Here is a 15,801-nt window from a genome sequence, read left to right as displayed (position 1 = left end):
ACACCCTAGAAACTGGCCAGTCGCAATGTCACCTGGGAGATGGAGTTCCAATTAGCTGTACCAGGGCCTGCTGCCTAGGACCTCGCAAATCAAAACAACTACAATTCTAAAATGACACAACAGACTGTTAATGTAGGCCAGTCACTTCAATTATTTCAGCACAATTAATAGGTTAATAGTCTAGGATAGACTGTCTAATTCCATTATCATGTACCAATAAGCATGGCTTTATCAGTATGTAATTTCTGTGGCAACTTGCAAGCTACCCTTTTTTCTTACTACAGACACACACACACACACACACACACACACACACACACACACACACACACACACACACACACACACACACACACACACAGTATATAAAATGGGACTGGGGAATGGGGAATGGGGACCCCCGCTAGCATTGTACTTTTGTTCATAAGTGCATCTCCAGAAAAGGTGTGATGATTATGCTTGCTTGCTTGGCTAGAAGTAAAGGATTTTTTTTGCCAGGCAGCAGTTTGAGGTCAGTGATGTGCCCTGCTTGGGGAAAACAAAGTACTTAAGGGGCACAGGCTATGCAGGCTTATCTAGGATTTTAGAAGTGGGCAAGTTATTGCCACTAGTACCAGCCACATCTAGTGTTCCCCTGACCAGGTCCCCCTTATGCACCTTAACCCACCTTTCACCCAATATGACCGGCAAATAAAAGGTACTGCCACTAATCCAGTTAAGCACTCCCTCCTGCATTAAATGACCCACTAAACTGAAGACACTTAAATGCACCTTCCACAGATTTTAACCCATTAAGAAAACCGAGGACGATTCCACAGATGCCTTCTAAATCAGTTCTCAAACTTTTTTGTGCCGATGACCCCCCATAATGATGTGTACTTGGCCGTGGACCCAGCCCTTCTGAAAATGTTTTGCGACAGGGACCCCCGGAAGAGAATATTTGTGTTTGTGTATTTTTCAAACACTTTCAAGATTTAAAAAAATAATAATTTCAAAATAAGCTTGTAGACACTAAGGGCTGTATTTTGCGTGTCTTAAGTACCAGGTCTTATTCCCTAACTTGAGTAAACTAAAGACCTGGAGGCGTGATCAATGCCATTTGGCTATTCTGAGTGGCCAAAGAGCATTGATCACGCCTCCAGGTCTTTAGTTTACTCAAGTTAGGGAATAAGACCTGGTACTTATGACACGCAAAATACAGCCCTATAGGTCTGTTAAAGACTGGACACATTAGGACAGCAACATGAATTATGATGACGGAGGCAGGATGCTCATATTGAAACACCTTGTGAGTTGGTAGGTAAAAATAGCACATCTATTTTTTACCTCCCAACTCACAAGGTGTTTCAATATGAGCATTCTGTCTGCCTGATAGGGAAATAAATCATGGTATATAAGCACCTACCAAGGAACTACATGGGAGCTGCCTGCTTCCTCCACCTGCTCTTGTGCGTGCTAGATTAGACATAGAGGGCTGTATTTTGCGTGTCTTAAGTACCAGGTCTTATTCCCTAACTTGAGTAAACTAAAGACCTGGAGGCGTGATCAATGCCATTTGGCTATTCTGAGTGGCCAAAGAGCATTGATCACGCCTCCAGGTCTTTAGTTTACTCAAGTTAGGGAATAAGACCTGGTACTTAAGACACGCAAAATACAGCCCAGAATGTTGTAAAGTGTACTTCATGCTGAACAAACGGTGAACATTCAGACTGGTCTTTCATCATTGCTCCTCGCACTATTAATAATAATAATAATTCCAAGTGGAGGACAGGCAAATCAACAGAAAAGAGATGTAAAAAAAGTTCTGAAATGGAGAATAACTTAAATAGGCTCTACAATTAACAGAAAAAAGTACAGTGGCACAGTGTTTAGTGTACTTGAAAATTGAAATAAGTAAAGAAAAAGTAAAATAAACCCATGGGACCAAAGACATTGTGTTAGGTCTTTAATATTTTCAATATTTAGTTGTTTTTTGTTGTTTAGAAATATTGCACATGGTCAACATGCCTGTTTATGAGTCAACACTCACCTTGCTCATCCTAAATTCCTTCTCCAAAGTAAGGACAGTTTATTTTGAAGCACAATCATACAGTGTACTGTACACGCATACGTGTGTGTGTTTGTTTGTGTGTTTGTGTGTGTGTGTGTGTGTGTGTGTGTGTGTGTGTGTGTGTGTGTGTGTGTGTGTGTGTGTGTGTGTGTGTGTGTGTGTGTGTGTGTGTGTGTGCGTGCGTGCGTGCGTGCGTGCGTGCGTGCGTGCGTGCGTGCGTGCGTGCGTGTGTGTGTGTGTGTGTGTGTGCGTGCGTTTGTGTGTACGTACATCTGTGCATGTGCGTGTGTATGCACATGCATGCACATGGACACATTACAGACCTCAACCCCGAAAGCAATATGTATTGATAGTCTTTTATTACCTACCTGTATATATTTTAATATATATATATATATATATATATATATATATATATATCCTGAATCATTTGTGTTTTCATAACAGTCAAGATGGTGAACAAAATAGTCACGGTGACTATAAAAATACTGCCTCTAGAGATTATGCAGAAGGAAAAATATAATGTGAAATATTATGTTAATGTATGGTGCGGAGCCAGGGGTTTGGTTGTGCCAATACAGTACATACGTGTGCCCAAGAACACGCATACACACACACAGACCTCTATGCACATATATGGAAATATATATATATTTTTTGTTTTTTTCACACATCCAACGGTATACAGAGAAATAAAAGAGATACCCATAGTATTAACTACCCCTGCTCTTCAGTCTTCACAGAGGAAGTGAAGTGCAAAAAAAGTGCTATTTGAAAAACTTGTCTTTGACTTTTAGTAAGTTACGAGCGCTATCTCTTCGACGATAACAATACATTTGTGTTTTCTTCTTTTATACCATAGTATCACGACAGCTCATTCTCCTGACTCACTGTACTGCACTGTAATTAATATCTATGGCACAAAAGCCTTCCTCCAAAAGAACACAAAATAACCCACCCAATTCCAAAAGGAATAATAAATGTCCTATTGCACCATTTTTATGGGAAGGGATAAAGTGTCAAGAGGAAGAGAAGGGAGAGGGGGGGGGGGGGGGAGGGCTCCAGAGACTGCCCTCCAGGGCTGGTCTAGGATCTGCTTTCCCTGAAATTAACCCTAACCGGAGCCATCCTGAGCTACATTACGACTGACCCTGGACCAGTGCTTAAGGGCACTTTCTATCAACACTTCAGAGAACAGGGGGGAGGGGGGGGAGTAATAGCGCATGGGGAAAGGTGGTCAAGGGGCGGGAATCTGAGGGCAAGAGGCCAGGGCTAAAGGGTACCCATGGGAGGGAAAAGGTGACTGATAACATATGGAACACGATTATTATTATTATTATTTTCTACTAAAACAATCTCTAAAAACAATACTTTCCTGATTTAACTTGCGGCCAACCTCTCCCGCAGCGAGAGGGGCCACACATATTGTGCAAACACCTGATTTCAACGTTTTTACAAAACGACAAGAAAAGCCCACCCCCGTCACCCCCTTCTTCAGTGTGTCAGGTGAGCAGACCTGGGCAGAGAGGGAGGGCCAGGGTGGAGATTATAAGTGTGGCGGGGGGGGGGGATTGGAGGGGGCCCACAGACCGTCTTTGTCCCCTTTTTAGAAGTGTTTTTTATTTCTTCTTCTTCTTCTTCTTTTTTGTCTGTTTGTTGTGTTTTTATTTTTTCATTTTTTTTATGCTGGAGAAGAAACACCATAGAGCCACGAGAGAAAAAACAGGCCACGGTAAAACAGATTATTTCCACGGCAACGATAACAAGAAAAAAGCAACGTCATTATATCCACTGGTGGGAGGGGGATAGGGGGAGGGGGCGGGGATTTGGGAGAAGTTGGGTTAAAAACTCTACTTTTGCACTCTGTTGGTTAAGTACATGTTGTTGTTGATGGTGGGTTTTGTTGTTGTTGCTGTTATCCTTCTCTACTCATTTCTCTTGTGTCTTGTCTTCCTGTTTGGTGGAAACACGCAGCCTCCGGGCCCAATGAGCATTGTCACATTGTTTTCTCCTGCCTGCGTGTGTTCATCTTTCTGCTCTACTGTGAGCAGCTCAGCGTTGAGCAAAGTGTTCATACGCTATCCTTCCACTCCTCATACACCGTCCGTCAGTCTTTATATAATCTCTTTTTGGGTGCCTAGTGTCCACACCGGATTTGGGGTTGGGAGGTGGGGTGGGCTGGGGGACCCCACCTTACATACAGACATACATCATTCATCAACTCCAGCCACTCAGTCTGTCAAAATGGCAATAACTGAAGGTGCAATGATTGGTCACACTGAGTCCAAACTCCTGCCCTCTTATTTTCCTTTTTTCCAGGAGAAATGGTATTCATGCTTCGAGTTCAGTTTCTTTCAGTAAATGTTTTCATCTTTTACTACAATCACTAAAAACTGTGCAGGCCAATGGCTTGGTCAGACCATGATTGACTGATGTGTGTGTGTGTGTGTGTGTGTGTGTGTGTGTGTGTGTGTGTGTGTGTGTGTGTGGTTATGTGTGTGTGTGTGTGCTGTCTGTCTTGCAGCATCGAGGGGCTGTGGAATATCAGTGGAGGTCGTTGGGGTTGTATCTGCCTCCCGACCACTGTGCTGAGGGGTGGAACGGGGGTGGGGTGGCGGGGGTTTTGGGTCGGAGGTCAAGTCAATGGCATCTGAGGGCTGGCTGGCTGGCTGGCAACAGCAAACTGCATCTCCACAATAAGTGACAAAGTGCCTTTGTGTGTCATGGTCCTGGTGGCAGAACGTGGGGCCTGCCATCCAAGAGTAACAGTCTGATTTGGTAAGGGTGTGTGTGTGTGTGTGTGTGTGTGTGTGTGTGTGTGTGTGTGTGTGTGTGTCTGTGTGGAGAAAGACTATGTGCATGCTGGAGATTACATATGCACCGGGCTGTGTGTGTGTGTGTGTGTGTGTGTGTGTGTGTGAGCGTGCGTGTGTGTGCATGTGCGTCAGAGAGATAGAGAATGTGTACCACAGACTCTGAGTGTTAAACTACAAACTACTGTACAAATGTGCTGAAGGCGAAACCTGGGAAAAACGACGACTGAATATGTTCCAAACACAAGAACAGGCAGAGGACACTTGATTTATCTTATGTTGCAGGCGATGCACCCACCTTTGAGGCTTTTTGAAGTGTCAGACAAGAGCAATCAAGTGCACCCTGAAGCTTGATTTATACTTGGCTGCGCACTGCGCATCGCACCGGAAATAGAAGACCTACAAGCTCACAACAAGTCACAGTGCGATGCGTCGTCGTAAGCTTGTAGGTGCGAGAGTCCCGCATGCAACCAAGTATAAACAGCATTGAGCTGTTCATCTATGAGAGAACATTATGCATATCATGTCTTTTTGCCCAGGGCTGCCAGAGAACAGCCCTAGTGGAAATGATCCACTGGAACAATCCTAGAGTACTGGTTTAACACATAACAGGAACACTCTCTCCACTCTCTCTTCCTCTCCTCTTCCCTTCTCCGTTTCTTTCCCTCCAAACTTCGTCTCTTTCACATTCGTGTCTCTCCAGGAGGCTTTAGGACGCCTCGTTCCTCGGCTCCTCTGAGCCGCGACCTTTATCTCCTTGTTGCTCCACTCCTCCGTCCTCCCGGGCCTGCTGATTGGAGAAGGAGGAGGGGGCGGGACTCGAGATGTCGGCTAGTGATGACTCGATGAGTCCCGGTGTGGCCGTCTGCATTATCTTCTGGCGGACCTCGCGGATCTTCAGCTGGAGACATACCTTGCTGGGGAACGTGTCCGAGTAGCGCGCCTGGAAGGCAGCCGTGGCCTGGGCTGGGTGGAGGGGACAGGGAACGAAGGACGGGAAAAGGAAGGAAGAATAACACAAAATAGGAGAGAGATGAGTGGCAAATAGAAGAGTTCTTGCACCAAGTGTTGTCCAGTCTGTTATCAAATTTTATCAAATGGCTCTGTGAATGTTTGATTCTGAATCACTGAATTCAGCAGTTCAGTTATTTGTCAATAGGAAATGAGGCCAACCCTGGCAGGTCAGATCAAGCACTGACGAACAATGGGGGAAGGACATGACAGCGGGGGGTTTTACCTGAAGGGAAGAAGCCATGTTCCTGGAAGAGTTGCATGACCAGGGCCCGGCGCTGGTCCAGGGTTCTACGTAGGGAGGAGTAGGGGACCCGGTCCAACTCTCCTAGTACATCGTCTGAGTCTGTACCTAAGGAAACAATGAGCCGCATTGTTAACACAACAAGGGGCCATTCCACTGAAATGTCATTCAAATCGCTGTTCAGCAAGTGGAATACCACACATTTTAGGTCAGATACTGTATATCATTTTTGTGCGAGTCAAGTATACGGTGAGTCCAATGTTTTCGTTAGCCGGTATATACCGGCCATTGGCCAATACAATGTTTAATTGCACCGATAACATGTTTATGTTATGTGAAAATACTGTTATTTTATCATTTAAACCCATTATTAATATTATTATTTGGAATAAGGTGGTTTGACTTGGCTACAAATGTTTTAACCAGATGAACACTAGTATCACTATTCATAATAGGTGAATATTTGGTGAAAATAGCTGAACATTCGGTCAAAATAACAGCTCTACGAGCTCGCAACGCAAGCTATTTTTGCCAAAGAGATCTGGTGTAGAGGGCTAAAAAAGCTGTGGGACAAGTACGGATCCCTGGGGGACCCCGGTTAACACTGTATATAGGCCAGGGTTGAGGTGGTAAGTAAGTAACATTAGCTGTGGATGCAGTGGTGGTGTGCTGTCCTACCGGTTCTGTCGAAGGTGAAGATGTCTCCCTCGCACTTGGCGGCACTCTTGGGCGTGCTGGGCTCCGAGCTGCAGCTGGAGAGCCGGCGGGTCTTCCTCCGAGGAGAGGTGGCTTCCTCTGCCATGGGTTCCATCAGCTCTGGAGGGGTGTGTGTGTGTGTGTGTGTGTGTGTGTGTGTGTGTGTGTGTGTGTGTGTGTGTGTGTGTGTGTGTGTGGGTGTGTGTGTGTGTGTGTGTGTGTGTGTTTTTAAGAAGGGTTGACGATACGAGAGGGTTAGCAGAGAGGGTGATGTGAGGAAAAGGGTCAGTTTGAGGAAGAAAGAGAAGAAGGGGGAAGAAAACAGAGGGTAGAAAAGTAACCAAGAAGGGGAGCAGGGAGAGAGACGGGAGGGAAAGAGAAAGCAGTAATTATGAGAAGGTGCACGTACACCGGCGGGTGTTAAATCACATGAATAATATCCACATTCTAATAACCAGTAAGACATCCTGAGAGCGCACTGAAACAACAGAGCTTCTTAACACGGCACAGTTGAGACGCAGGAGTTAAACTATTAATCTGGTGTCAGTGAGGTCACATGTAGAGTTGCTGGGCGGCTCCATATACAGTATGCAGAACTAGTATGTCAAACCACGTATGGCTATCTAGAGTTTGATGAGGTCAGTGTCGTGATCTTAATATAAAATAAATTCTCTTACATAAAAATAAATACATAGCAGATCTAGAAGCTACGCAACGAGTTACTTCACGATGTGCTGTGAGCTTGTAGATGATATTGTCTATTTATGTGCAACATTATTGTACAACTAGTAGTATAAAATAGGGCGTGTTTAATCATGCTAATCCATTTGGTAAAAAACGTTTTAGAATGTTTCTTCATTGAAAACAAGTGTATCATCCCAAAACATTTTGTTCTCGATTAATCGAAAAAGCAAAAAAACAAAACAAAAAGACCCCCACTTGAACGCAAGCAAACTTTGCCCAGGTTTTGCCTTTAGCACATTTTGTACACTATAGTTTCAGTCCAGTTTTGATCTGTTAACAACATTGTCAAAGTATTTAGCCTTAGTTTCCACGTGGTTTCCGTCAGTGACAAAGAGCAGAGGACAGAAGGTATAGGTTGGTCCCTCTCACCGGTGGAGTTGCGTCTCTTCCTGCGGTAGCTGCCCAGGATGGCCCTGGGCGAGGTGGCCAGGCTCTGCAGCGTGGGGGAGGGGAGGACCTCCTCAGGTCGAAACTCTGGCAGCTCAGCAAAACGCTCCTCGAAGGACGCTCCTGACAACACCCTAAGAACGGAGCAAACACCGGCGATGACGACCGTGTGGACAAAAACCCAGATTATGAACCCTTATTTAACCCATTCTGACCTGAGATCAGATTCACACGAGGTTTCCGCCGGACACACACTGGTCCTGATGAACCCATTCTGACCTGAGATCAGATTCTAAAAATGTCAGTCGCTCTTCGATTTTTCAAAAATAGCAGACCTACAAGCTCGTATCGCGCCACTCGGTGGCGCGATATGAGCTTGTAGATCTGCTATTTTTAAATAGCTAAAGCATGACATGATGCTGACACCAAAATGGGTGCCCGCCCAGAATGGGTTAATCACTTGAAAGACCTGAGGCTGATTCTACAAAAGCCTTTTGTGAATCAGTAGTTCTCACACTTTCAAGGTTTAAAAAAAAATAGCGTACAAGCTTGCAGTGCGGCATGAAATGACATGCTGTCAGCTTGTACAGATCTGCTACTTTTGAATAGCCAACGCCAAAAATCTAAAATGAAACTTTCCCCGGTTTAAATGAGTTGATCAGAATAATCATGTAGACCCTATACGTCGATCACTGGGGTGCCCCAGGGATCGGAACTCTACACCAGTTGACCCACCATTCTAAGGGTCCTTTTGGAACCCCCTAAAAGAACCCTGAGGGTCCCTGGACCCTACATTGAGAACAACTGCTATATACCAAATCTCTTCACAGAAACCAGACAATCCATGGGCTTACAACGCATCGCAACGCGAGTAGTCCTGAGTGTTTAGATCTGGCATTTTTGCTGAACACAGAATGTTTGCCTATAATGACGGAGCAAGAACAGGGATACTAGGGTTCATGTAGTTAAGCAAGCCTAGTGGACTATGAACTCATTCTTATTTATAGCAGTGACCTAGGGCGAGTTGCTGCAGTGGGAGCAAGGCTCACTCATGTTCACACACTCAAACCCGAGAGCTTGTCTTGTACTGTTGGACACAGTTGGCTCCGGTACAGCTCCACTGATACAGAGGATGCAGTGTGATCCAAAGCCTTGCTCAAAGGCAGTGTAGGCAGTATAGAGGGTACGCACATGACATCATCCTCATATCGGGAGGTTATGCGGGGACGCCTACTGAGTGGCAAAGAAACGACCCTCAGGCATTGACAGCCCATACAGTACATCCAAACATCTGATTGCAATTGCAGTGAACAATGTTAAACAACATTAAACTTTTATTAAACTCACTTTGCCACTCACTTTATGCATGCGCATACCCTCAATTTGCCATACAACGGACTGGGGCCATTGTTATAGAGATTGTCCTGTCAGTGTGTGTGTCAGTATGTACTTTCGAGTTCATATCCTTAAGGTACACTACACACACACACTCTTAAAAACTCATCCACAACTCACTTCCCTAAGGAAAACATCCATATGGGAAATTGACATGCCCAAATGTAATTCATTTTTAACAGTAAAGTTTCCTTTGTTCCTACATGCTCTGCTTTTGTAGCATCGTCCAACACGCTTACCTGTCCACAGAGTCAGGTGTCTTTTTGAGTGGCGGGGGGCGGAACTTTGTCTTCTTTGAGGAAGAGGTGGGCTCTCTGTCCGTGGGGGGAGGGGGAAGAGGGGGTACCAACCCTGAGGGTGGGAGAGGAGGGGAGCAGGGTCCAGCCTGATGGGAGGAGAGAGACATTGGAGGTTAGGGGGAAAGATTAACCGGGTACTGGAGCAAGCGAGGGAACGACAGATTCACCCTTCCGGGACGAAGGTGTAAAAGACTTGGGAAGTCCTTTGTGCCTGTTGCGGTGAAAGGCTACAATGTGTCTCACAAACTGCCGTTTGGCAATCATAGCCTAACCTGTAATAAACAGCTGTTTCAAGACTCTGACCTCTTAACCGATTAAGCGAAAGCTACAGTTTGGGTCACGGGGAGACATCAGATTTCTCTTCTGGGTCACGGCCTAAAATGTTTGGGGGCCACTGGAATAGATGCATGAGTCAGTGAGTGACAGAGGAAATGAATGAATGAATGAATGAATGAATGAATGAATGAATTGAACGAACAAACGAATGAATCCCACCTCTCTGCCTCCACTGCCGCTGTCTCCTGTGCTGTGGGCCTCACTTCTCCTGGTCTCTCCTCTCTCCCTCTTCACCAGCGCTCTGTCCTGATGGTCTCCGTCCATCTCCCCCTGGCTCTCTCTGCCGTAGCCGTCGCTCAGGTTCTCCTCCTTGATGTGGCGATGAGCGACGTCTTCGTCCGTGTCTGTCAGGAGAAGAACATAAGCTGTGTATTAGTTTTAACCCATTAAGGCCGATTCTAAAAATGTCTTCTAAAAACGAAATACCCCAAAAACGTATGCCGCTATATATTATATGAGTGGTGCTCCAACATATTTTTAATGTCAAGGACTCCCCAACATGTATTTGGCCGCCGACCACACCATGGACCCCCACAAGCAAAGATTTGAGTTAAACATTTTTTGCTTTAAAAAAAAAAGCAAATCAACAAGCTCATAGCGTGACACGAAGTTTGATTGATTGAAAAATGTAGAATGGGTACATTTAAAACAAAAGCACAAGTCAAAAACTGTTACGAGGATGAAACCAGAAAAGTAATAAGACTTGTTTGCATCAGGGTCCTCCATTTTCAGTTCATCAGAACATTTCAAGACGTACAAATATACACTTCTAGTGACCCACTATGAGTTTGTGTATCTGCTGTTTTTTTGAGTGGTGCAACCAATCAAGGAGCTTTGTGTGTCCATCCCTGGCTGGCTGGCTGGCTGGCTGGCTGGGTCTGTCCGAGCATGAAATTTGCATTTGGTTGGTTTTCACAACCAAGTGTCACTGTTGTGCAGCCTAACACACACATACTAACTGAGTAACTGTATATATGATGATTTGGGTGTGACAGTACAGTGCAGTACAGTAGACGAAACCCCTGGGGATCCCCACACGGGAACTCTGTCATTTGTCAACCGTTTCGGACGCGGTGCGGCTCGCCGGAACCGGGCCAGCGGGGGACCCCCCGGGGACCCCCACTCAGAGTTGCACCACTCACTTCACACAGGTGTGATTTTCTTTTAGGAATCATGACGAACACTCATACAGTCCTTTTTGGCACCTAACATTGACGACAACAAGAGTGGAAAGGAAAATTGCTCCTCCAGTCCCAGTGCCAGATTTACAATAATTATCGTATTTGTATGGTAATTTTACCCTCCGTACGATGTGTGATCAATAATTCCCGAAATGCCCAAATGTACAATAATTTACCCATATCACAAAAAAGTGTGTGAATTTACTACATTTCCTGGCTGCTGATTCGGGATCCAGTTTGGGTTTTAAAAATAAGTCAGTAAATCTGACAGTAGATCTGTACTCAGAGCTGGAGGCAGTAAAAACACCGGTCACGCCTTTCCAGTCCAGTTCCAGACTTTGATCTGTGTACAGTCCAGGAAGTTGCCTGCTTGCTTCCACTTATATGTGATGCGTTCAGACAAGGTATCAGACAAGGTTGTTTCTTACACTAAACACGGACGTGTGATTTCTCTTTTTTGGCTGTGTACGATCTCTCTTTCTTTCAAAGACGATAATTCTAAGCCTTTTCGTTATGATAATTCAACATTTCCCATCTGGCAACACTGTGGTGCAGTCCAGCTGTTACCTGCGGCGGCACTGCTCCGTGAGTAAGCCGCCCCCCAGCCGTGATGACCTCCGAACTCCATCTGAGAATCCACCTGGCTCTCCAGCTTCACTTCCACCTTCACCTTGTGCTCCAGCTCCCCCCGCGGAGGGCTGTCCCGGGCCGTGGCGGCGGTCACCGCTCCCTGAATACCTGCGGCCAGCGGGGACGAGGGGCTCGCCGTGCCGTGGGCCGCCGTCGCCGCGGCCGGTGGCATGGTCATCGTCATGGGGACCATCCCGGCTGCTGCCACGCCCACGGTCGGAGCGGGGTAGACGGAGGTTAGCACCTGGTCGACACAAGCAACAGAGGGAGCACGCTATGTCAACAGGACCTTTTCAAAGAACAAGGGTTCCCAAAATTCTCAACTGGGGACCCCCCCACCCTGACAAGCACCTTGAATTGTAGGCATTACATTTACAACTCGGTTCACCAAAATATTGTGAAAATAGCTGAACTGCAAGATGTAATCCATGCAGTGGTTCTCTACTTTTTTTTAATAATAATATTTTGGTTAATTTTTACATTTTATGATGAAGACAAAACAAACAAACAGTTCAGCTCAGACCTGTTGCAAAACAAAGGACACAGATATACATACCTACATCGGACCATATAAAAAAAAATCAAACACGTGTGAACTGAGTGGTGCAATCCCCCCCCCCCCCCCCCCCCCCTCTCTCTCTCTCTCTCTCTCTCTCATTAGAGACACAGCACTACCCCTCTCTCTGTTTCTGGCGCCCCCTACTGGTATAAATAAGTCACATACTCGTGCTCACACAGGTACACAGGTAAACAGGTACACAGGTACACGGACATTGCTGGTTGTAGGAGTGGTTGCACCACTCAAAAATATATGGGCACATTGTTGGGTGCTTTCTTTACCTTTTTAAAGACGTAGGGAAATTACGTTTTCACACTTTTAGAGCTCAGCATCACATGGGCTATCAGTCTAACAGTCTATGCCAAAACAATTGGAAATTTTCCATCTTCGTGTATTTTTATATCAAAAGTCCATAAAAATCCAATTGAATGAAAACATCACAGACCCCAAGTTTGTTATGCATTAATTAGAGCCAGTGGTTCTCAAAGGTTTTCATGTCAACAACCAAACACATGTATTTAACCACATACCCCCATCTGAAAAGAATTCAGGGCCCCTATAAGAGAAGTTTTGTAAACATTTTCAAAATGATTCAAAATCTTTACAATAAAATAGCCAATCTTGTAGATCGGCTATTTTCCAATGTAGGGTTAAATATATATCTCTGGGACCAAACATTCTTAGCGTTGTTTTAACTCTCAGAGTGTACGAATGGAATGAAATGGAATCAAAGATATTGGCAGTGAACAAAAACAAACATGACAATATTGAAATATGGGGATAAAACACATTTCCGCCCGACGGCAACAACACAATACTATACTTCCTACTATGTTTTTACCTGCCGACCGGCGGTTGCCGAGGCCTGTGACGGTGTCTGCGATTGACAGCTGAAGGGTGGGACTGGAGCAAGTAGTGGTTGTTGACTGGCAGCTACGATTGGCTGAACCAGCATTTGTCCCGTCGGGGCAATGGCTGTGAAGCCAATGGTTGCCAAGGGTGAAGGAAGGTAGGTGGAGCCTGGAGGGGCCTCTTGGGCCATGCTGACCCCTGGGTTGGACTGGACGTAGGTGATCCTGAAAAATCAGACCCGTCTGAAGTGAGTGGTACTGTACTGTACTGTACTGTACTGTACTGTACTGTACTGTACTGTACTGTACTGTACTGTACTGTACTGTACTGTACTGTACTGTACTGGCCCTCCTCCCTGGCCTGTGTGTGTCTGTGTGTTAGGCTGTGCAACAGTGACACTTGGTGGTGAACAAACGCTATAACGCTATTTCCGTGACACAGCCAGGGACACAGGGACAAACCCAGGGACACAGCCACACACACATAGCTGTCTGTAGGAGTGGTTGCACCACTCAAAAAGAAGAAAATAATATGGCACAGAATAGCTTTCTGTCAGTAAAAATGTCAGCCAGTCAATCAATAAATCAATCAATCAATCAATAAATATATAATAAATAATATATGAAGCTCACCCTGAGCTTTGTTTGTGCAAGTGGTGAGATGACAGAGCAATGTGCTCATCATGTGACTTGTGCATAAACGTCCCTTTATCACATGAATCCCTAGTGTCCCAATTCTAGGCAAGTCAAGTTATCTAGCGGTATAGCCGAACTGTCTTTGTGCTTTCCGTGTCCCCTCACATGCATCCCAGTGTTCCAGGTGAAAGGTCAGTAACAGCTATACCTGGTGGGTGGCGAGGTCAGCAGAAGGGTCTGTGGGGGCGTCACAACGGGGGTCATCACCGTTGCCATGGAAACAGGGAAGGGGTTCCCAGGGTGCACTGCAGCGGCGGCGGGGGCAGCAGGCTGGACGCTGGTCTGGACCACAGGCATCGGGGCGATCTGAATGATCTGCTGTGGGGATGCACGCACGTGTGCACATAAGCCTTGTTTTATACTTAAAAAAAAATCATCATTAACATTAATTAATTAACATGAATTAGAATCATTTTGCATACTCGATTAAATCGATCAGTTCAATTAACTGTTGCACCCCTAATCAGCCAGACAGCCACATAAGAAATATAACGCTTATGTTGAAAATCGTGATCAGCAATGTTTTAACTGTTTGTAAAGTATGAAAGGTGGCTGAGTGGTGTCAGCACAGTACTGTTGTAAAGTATGAAAGGTGGCTGAGTGGTGTCAGCACAGTACTGTTGTTTGTAAAGTATGAAAGGTGGCTGAGTGGTGTCAGCACAGTACTGTTGTTTGTAAGTATGAAAGGTGGCTGAGTGGTGTCAGCACAGTACTGTTGTTTGTAAAGTATGAAAGGTGGCTGAGTGGTGTCAGCACAGTACTGTTGTTTGTAAAGTATGAAAGGTGGCTGAGTGGTGTCAGCACAGTACTGTTGTTTGTAAGTATGAAAGGTGGCTGAGTGGTGTCAGCACAGTACTGTTGTTTGTAAAGTATGAAAGGTGGCTGAGTGGTGTCAGCACAGTACTGTTGTTTGTAAAGTATGAAAGGTGGCTGAGTGGTGTCAGCACAGTACTGTTGCTGTGCAGCTGCAGTTACCTTGTTTCCTGCCGGGGCGCCGTTCTGCACAGGAAGGGGAGGAGCCACCAGGCCGTTCTGCACAGGAAGAGGAGGAGCCACCAGGGAGATGGGAGGATGAGGAGGGGTGGATGCTGTTCTGACTGTTGCCATGGGAACCAACATCTTGCTCTGCAAGACCGGCGACTGGGTTTGGACTGATGGAGAAGAGAAGAGAAGAGAAGAGAAGAGAAGAGAAGAGAAGAGAAGAGAAGAGAAGAGAAGAGAAGAGAAGAGAAGAGAAGAGAAGAGAAGAGAAGAGAAGAGAAGAGAAGAGAAGAGAAGAGAAGAGAAGAGAAGAGAAGAGAAGAGAAGAGAAGAGAAGAGAAGAGAAGAGAAGAGAAGAGAAGAGAAGAGAAGAGAAGAGAAGAGAAGAGAAGAGAAGAGAGGTGAAGAGAAGAGAAGAGAAGAGAAGAGAAGAGAAGAGAAGAGAAGAGAAGAGAAGAGAAGAGAAGAGAAGAGAAGAGAAGAGAAGAGAAGAGAAGAGAAGAGAAGAGAAGAGAAGAGAAGAGAAGAGAAGAGAAGAGAAGAGAAGGGAGCGAGAGAGGGGGGAGAGAAAAATAGAGGGTAAGAGTTAAATATTGGTAGAGAGAGAAAGGGACGGACATAAATAATAAAAACAGAAAATAGCAGATGTACAAGCTCATAGCGCGTCACTTTGTGCAGCGCTATGAGCTTGTAGATCCTTTTTTTTAGTGGTGCAACCACTCCTACAACCAGCAATGTCCGTGCCTATGTGGCCATGAGCACGAGTATATGACTTATTTGTACCAGTAGGGGGCGCCAGAAACAGAGAGAGGGATAGTGATGCTGTGTTGCCTGCTAATGAGAGAGAGGTGGTGGGGGGGGGGGGGAAGTTGCAACACTCAGTTCACAGTACACGGTGTGATTTTTATGTAAATCTTTGAATATATAC

At 45.5% G+C, this 15,801-nt stretch overlaps 1 protein-coding gene across 7 annotated transcripts in view; it reads right to left on the bottom strand.

Moving 5' to 3' along the window:
* Window positions 1-1,932: 1,932 nt before the first annotated feature.
* cica (capicua transcriptional repressor a) overlaps window positions 1,933-15,801 on the bottom strand; it is a 53,279-nt gene continuing 39,410 nt past the window's right edge. For 4 of the 7 annotated variants that reach the window (XM_083778769.1, XM_083778774.1, XM_083778772.1 and 1 more), the window contains exons 13-22: window positions 14,868-15,043; window positions 14,041-14,210; window positions 13,187-13,421; window positions 11,724-12,030; window positions 10,135-10,319; window positions 9,580-9,725; window positions 7,928-8,079; window positions 6,797-6,934; window positions 6,101-6,226; window positions 1,933-5,829 (exon numbers count right to left, since the gene is read on the bottom strand). In XM_083778769.1, coding sequence (XP_083634895.1) covers window positions 5,573-5,829; window positions 6,101-6,226; window positions 6,797-6,934; window positions 7,928-8,079; window positions 9,580-9,725; window positions 10,135-10,319; window positions 11,724-12,030; window positions 13,187-13,421; window positions 14,041-14,210; window positions 14,868-15,043 — 1,892 coding nt within the window. In that variant the 3' untranslated portion in view covers window positions 1,933-5,572. The remainder of the gene's footprint in view (window positions 5,830-6,100; window positions 6,227-6,796; window positions 6,935-7,927; window positions 8,080-9,579; window positions 9,726-10,134; window positions 10,320-11,723; window positions 12,031-13,186; window positions 13,422-14,040; window positions 14,211-14,867; window positions 15,044-15,801) is intronic. The other 3 variants (XM_083778773.1, XM_083778771.1, XM_083778775.1) reach the window with 3 other exon arrangements.

Source organism: Protomyctophum parallelum (assembly GCF_964188405.1).
Source record: "Protomyctophum parallelum genome assembly, chromosome: 1".
NCBI classification, from domain to species: Eukaryota; Metazoa; Chordata; class Actinopteri; order Myctophiformes; family Myctophidae; genus Protomyctophum; species Protomyctophum parallelum.
The sequence above is the reverse complement of the archived record's forward strand: the minus strand, read 5'-3'. Positions and strand labels throughout refer to the sequence as shown.